Below are 6,470 nucleotides of genomic sequence, written 5' to 3' on the forward strand. Positions count from 1 at the left end.
GCTCATTAATCTCTCCCTCATTCTAGTATAAATTAACCCTCTGTGTGCCAGTGAGCTCATTAATCTCTCCCTCATTATAGAATAAATTAACCCTCGGTGTGTCAGTGAGCTCATTAATCTCTCCCTCATTATAGAATAAATTAACCCTCTGTGTGCCAGTGAGCTCATTAATCTCTCCCTCATTCTAGTATAAATTAACCCTCTGTGTGCCAGTGAGCTCATTAATCTCTCCCTCATTCTAGTATAAATTAATCCTGTGTGCCAGTGAGCTCATTAATCTCTCCCTCATTATAGAATAAATTAACCCTCTGTGTGCCAGTGAGCTCATTAATCTCTCTCTCATTCTAGTATAAATTAACCCTCTGTGTGCCAGTGAGCTCATTAATCTCTCCCTCATTATAGTATAAAATAACCCTCTGTGTGCCAGTGAGATCATTAATCTCTCCCTCATTATAGAATAAATTAACCCTCTGTGTGCCAGTGAGCTCATTAATCTCTCCCTCATTATAGTATAAATTAACCCTCTGTGTGCCAGTGAGCTCATTAATCTCTCCCTCATTATAGTATAAATTAACCCTCTGTGTGCCAGGGATCTTATTAATTTCTCCCTCCTTATAGTATAAATTAACCCTCTGTGTGCCAGTGAGCTCATTAATCTCTCCCTCATTATAGTATAAAATAAACCCTCTGTGTGCCAGGGAGCTCATTAATCTCTCCCTCATTATAGTATAAATTAACCCTATGTGTGTCAGTGAGCTCATTAATCTCTCCCTCGCTATAGTATAAATTAACCCTCTGTGTGCCGGGTAAACCCTCTGTGAGCCGCGGCCGCCAGATTCCACTCCGGAGAAACTTCCAGCACGCTCTGGGCCAGGGTTGTTAATAGCCCCGCCCACTCCCGCCCAGCTCTGCGCTCATTGGCTGGCCTCTCGGCTGGTTCAATCCTTCACCGAGATGGTTCCAGCAGTTTCTCCTGGCCGCCGACGTCACGGTCACTCCGGAGTCGCTGATTGGATGGCGGAGAGGGAGGATGGAACTCTCGCGAATGTTCCTGGACTGAGCTGGATGCTCATTGGCTGAAACAGCAGTGAAGACTCGGGAAAGTTCGGGAAGGTTGCTAGGCAATCCCTGGTAGCTTGGTGAGGACCGCGCTGTGATTGGCTGACAAGTTCTCTGGCTCCAGCCCTGAGCAGTATATATAGAGGATGCTTTCAGCAAGCAGAGCAGTTACCTGAGAGCAAGTGAGAGCAGAGACTGAGCAGCACTGCGAGAGACAGCCAGCACTGAGAGAGACAGCCAGCACTGAGAGAGACAGCCAGCACTGAGAGAGACAGCCAGCACTGAGATAGACAGCCAGCACTGAGAGAGAGAGAGAGAGAGAGCAGATACTGAGCATTCCTGAGAGACAGCCAGCACTGTACAACTATCTGACCCAGTGAGAGAACCTCCAGAGCTCACACTCAATATACAGCGGGGAGAGAACATGGCTGCTAAAGGAGTTGCTATTGGCATTGACCTGGGTACCACCTACTCCTGTGTGGGTGTTTTCCAGCATGGCAAGGTGGAAATCATCGCTAACGACCAGGGAAACCGCACCACCCCCAGCTATGTGGCTTTTACTGACACCGAGAGACTGATGGGAGATGCTGCCAAGAACCAGGTGGCGCTGAACCCCCAGAATACGGTCTTTGATGCCAAGAGACTGATTGGCAGAAAGTTCAATGAACCCGTCGTACAATCAGACATGAAGCACTGGCCCTTCCAGGTGGTGAGCGATGGGGGAAAGCCCAAGGTGAAGGTGGAGCACAAAGGCGAGGAGAAAACCTTCTTCCCTGAGGAGATCTCCTCCATGGTGCTGCTGAAGATGAAGGAGACAGCTGAAGCCTATCTGGGACATCCAGTTACCAATGCTGTCATCACTGTGCCAGCCTACTTCAATGACTCCCAGCGCCAGGCTACCAAAGATGCTGGTGTTATTGCTGGACTGAATTTACTGAGAATCATCAATGAGCCTACAGCTGCTGCTATCGCCTATGGCCTGGACAAGGGAGCCCGTGGTGAAAGAAATGTCCTGATCTTTGATTTGGGTGGTGGCACCTTTGATGTTTCCATCCTCACCATTGACGATGGTATATTTGAAGTAAAAGCCACAGCTGGTGACACTCATCTGGGTGGAGAGGACTTTGACAATCGCATGGTTAACCACTTTGTGGAGGAATTCAAACGCAAGCACAAGAAGGACATCACCCAGAACAAAAGAGCATTGAGGAGACTGAGAACGGCGTGTGAGCGAGCCAAGCGTACGCTGTCCTCCAGCACCCAGGCAAGCATTGAAATAGATTCTCTGTATGAGGGCACTGACTTCTACACCTCCGTCACTAGGGCCCGCTTTGAGGAACTTTGCTCAGACCTGTTCAGGGGAACCCTAGAGCCTGTAGAAAAGGCCCTGAGAGACGCCAAGCTTGACAAATCTCAGATCCATGAAATTGTCCTAGTGGGAGGCTCCACTCGTATCCCAAAAGTTCAAAAACTGCTGCAAGACTTCTTTAATGGACGGGATCTGAACAAAAGCATTAATCCAGATGAAGCCGTAGCCTATGGAGCTGCTGTCCAGGCTGCCATCCTGATGGGAGACAAGTCAGAAAACGTGCAGGACTTGCTTCTACTTGACGTGGCCCCTCTCTCCCTGGGCTTGGAGACAGCTGGAGGGGTCATGACTGTCCTCATCAAACGCAATACAACCATCCCTACCAAGCAGACTCAGACCTTCACCACATATTCTGACAACCAGCCTGGAGTGCTCATTCAAGTGTATGAAGGAGAGAGGGCTATGACCAAAGACAATAATCTCTTGGGCAAGTTTGAGTTAGGTGGCATCCCACCCGCTCCTCGTGGAGTGCCACAAATTGAGGTCACCTTTGATATCGATGCCAACGGAATTCTCAATGTGTCGGCCGTGGACAAGAGCTCTGGCAAACAGAATAAAATCACTATCACCAATGACAAAGGCCGCCTCAGCAAAGAAGATATTGAGAAGATGGTTCAGGATGCTGAGAAGTACAAGGCTGATGATGATGCCCAAAGGGAGAAGATCTCTGCCAAGAACTCCCTGGAGTCCTACGTCTACAACATTAAGAGTATGGTGGAGGATGAGAACATGAAGGGCAAACTTAGTGAGGACGACAAGAAGACCATCTCTGAGAAGTGTCAGCAGATCATCTCCTGGCTGGAGAGCAACCAGCTTGCAGAGAAAGAGGAATATACCCATCAGCAGAAGGAGCTGGAGAAGGTGTGTCAGCCCATTATAGCCAAACTGTACCAGGGTGGCATGCCAAGCGGAATGCCAGGATCCAGCTGTGGAGCTCAGGCCAGACAGGGCAGCAGCTCAGGTCCCACCATTGAAGAGGTTGATTAAGAACTTGCAGATTTCGTTTTACGTCAAATGGACACTAAAGACTTGTTAATATATTGTTTCAAAGACTAATATCCAGAGAGTGAAACAACGAACTCAAGTCTGGGACTGTGATCAGTGTAAATTTAAGATGTATTTTGTTTATATGGACATTACAGAGGAGTATCTTTAAATAATTAAAAAAAAAATTATATGAAGTCATGATTAATAAAGGAACAATATAGTGATATTAAAACAAAATCAATCTGACAAAACAGCATGTAAGACTTAAATGTCGGTTCTGTATATATATATTTTTTTTATTGTTTTTCAATGCCATGTTAAATAATATTTATTGCACTAGAAGTTTATTTTTTAATAATAAAGTTAATTAAACTTTTAAATCTGTGTCTCTTTCATTTGAACATTATTTTTCCTTGTGTTGTACTTTCAGCTTGGGTGATACAGTTTCTCTATTGGTAGCTCACTATTTAAAGATGAATCCGATTAATTTAAATATATAGGATTACTTAGTTAAATGTGAGTATTCTCGAGTTCAATGTTAAGTTCACATTTTAGGTCAAAGTAATCAATCTAAAAAACATTTCATTTGGATAATTTTCCCAGTTTGGCTATTTTGACTTTAAATGTCACATTCTCTTCAAATTCGAGGCAATTCACATTTTATTGAATAACTACACATATGGGATCATCATAATTTTGGAAAAATTGACATTACACAGAGCTGTAATCAGGAGCATAACAAGGTTCCACTGTTCCTGGGTACTACAATATAAAAAGGCCCCTTTTGTCCATTGGCGTGTCCAGGATTCAGATTTAGGAAGGGCACATGGTGGGCCAGAGACAAAAGTAGGGGGCAATTATAAAATGTGTAGATATATAAACACACATATTTAGATACATACATACACACACTTGGAAATCATTTATACATTGTAAATCAAAATCAGATTTCTTTATTTCCAGCAAACTCAGTAAAATCCGTAAATTTCATTCGGAGAAACATTATAAATCTGGGCTTTATATTCTTGGATTACTGAAATGTAGTGACAAAGCAGCCTGAGCAATATGGCCATTCTCTCAGCAAGGGCCTCTTGCTGTCTGAATTTTGCATGCCAGTTAAGATACCCCAAGGGGCATTTCTCCAACCAGCTAACAGCCATAGGGGCAGCATCAGTGGCAGATCCAGAGCCTGATCTCTGGAGGGGCACTTGTAGATTATTTAAAGAAATAATCCATGCACCATAACCACTACAGCTCTGTAGTCAAACTGTTTAAGAACTGCTTGACAAATTACCTGGGGTCTGCTGGGATATGGGCCTGCAGTAGGGCAGAGGAGCAGTGATGTGTGTGGGGGGTGCAGTGTGGGTGTGTGGGGCAATTTGTGTATGGGGGGGGGGCAGTGTGTGAATGTGTATGGTGTGTATGGGGGGGCAGTGTGTATGTGGGGGGAGTGTGTGTAGGGGGGACAGTTTGTGAATGTGTGGTGAGGAGGGTAGGAAGGCTTTTTTATAATGTGTTTTTTTTAAAATTTAATAAAAATAAATATACATTAAACCCCCCTCCCTTCTTACCTTTACTGAGAGAGGAGGGGGGACATTTTTTTGATCCCTGGTGGTCCGTGGGGAATCCCTGGTGGTCGCAGTGGTGAGAGTGAACTCTAGCCCGTAGCTCCAGGGCTAGAGTTCACTCTCGCGAGATCCGGAGCGTTGTCGTGGTAACCATGGCAACGCTCCGTGTTTGCGAGAGAAGCACCCGGCGGAGCTGCATGCTGAGCTCCTGGGTCATCTCTCACTCACTCCCCCGCCAGCTGCCAGCACGGTGCCTGCGGACTGGGAACGGAGATTTCTGACCTCCCATCCGGTCCGTGAAGGCACATTGCAGGGCTGGCACTTGCATATTGCCAGTCCTGCATTAGCTGGCGGTGGGGGGGGGGGGGCTACTGGAGTGGTTTTAGTGGCCATTTGAGAATGTTTTGACAACTTACCTGGGGTCTGCTGAAGCCGGTCACCTACTCTGCAGTCCAGAAGCTACAGCACTGAGCTAAGTTTGTGGGTGCAGGACTTACCTCAGTGGCTTCAAGTGCTCGGCTGATACCCGTAGCCAACCTGCAGCTCCTGTATGGAAGGGTTAGCTTAGGGTAGCTGCCAGAAGCCCCTTGCAGGATGTCAGCTTACCAACGGATCCCAGGTAAGTTGGGAATGGTTTGACTACTTACACTGTGAGTGAGCTAGGCCGCTCAAAGGACCATAACCACAAAAGCTCACTGTAGTGTGTATTGTGCCTTAAGTGTTTTAAAGTTGTTTTCACTAAATTAGGCAAGCTGTAACTATCACTAAGTTGGGGAATGTCCAAATCGGCTCTTTATTACGTATTTCGGTGTTTGGCTCATTAGACTTTGCTGTTTAGTGAATAAGCCCCTTAATTCTTCTTTCTGCCGTCATCAATGGGTTGGACAACTTGAGGAGTGACTTTTTAGAGCAGTGAGTTTATGGTCAAAATAGCAGCATTTTAAAACCAAAATTTTCACTTCTGCTGTTGTGGAGATTTTTTCCAACTTCTGGAAAACCTTTACTAAACTTTGCAAGTTGGTTTTCCAATGCATCGCACATTTCTTTGTTTATTGTGGCACACAGTAAACGTGTTATACAATGGTACAGTTGTGAAATTTTGAGTAAGAGCGACAATGCAGCAGCACGAAAGTCTGCAAGGAGGTGTAGAGTGCACAGACCTACGGTAGCGTACTGTGTAGACAAAGTCCCTATAAGAATAAACTATCCACTTTTATAAAACAATTAGATAAGGTGAATGCCTGGAGTTACTTACTAGGCTTTATATTGATTTGACCCCGGGAAAGCAATTGCATTGTGCCCCCCTCAACCCCATAATTTTAGTGTTTTAATAAATGGGTGTGTTTGTATGCAATGTTAGTGTTTGCATTCAGGGATGTGTTTGGATGTAGTGTTGTATTTTAAATGAAGATGTACAGTTCTGTGTAGTATTGTTATTGAGTGAAGAGGTGTGTTTGTATATAATTTGGGAGTTTGAATTCAGTGTC

The 6,470-nt window shown here is 45.2% G+C and overlaps 1 protein-coding gene across 1 annotated transcript; it reads left to right on the plus strand.

Moving 5' to 3' along the window:
- The first annotated feature begins 1,436 nt into the window (after positions 1-1,436).
- On the plus strand, positions 1,437-3,442 carry LOC134572421 (heat shock 70 kDa protein). Its single transcript, XM_063431376.1, has one exon. It carries the CDS (start codon positions 1,484-1,486, stop codon positions 3,413-3,415), a length of 1,932 nt encoding a protein of 643 aa, XP_063287446.1. The 5' UTR covers positions 1,437-1,483; the 3' UTR covers positions 3,416-3,442.
- Positions 3,443-6,470: the final 3,028 nt, after the last annotated feature.

This window comes from Pelobates fuscus, chromosome 9, assembly GCF_036172605.1.
Source record: "Pelobates fuscus isolate aPelFus1 chromosome 9, aPelFus1.pri, whole genome shotgun sequence".
In the NCBI taxonomy this organism is placed as follows: Eukaryota; Metazoa; Chordata; class Amphibia; order Anura; family Pelobatidae; genus Pelobates; species Pelobates fuscus.

Excerpts from the sequence above, each read along its gene's own strand:
- LOC134572421 (XM_063431376.1), top strand. The coding sequence starts at position 1,484 with ATGGCTGCTAAAGGAGTTGCTATTGGCATTGACCTGGGTACCACCTAC.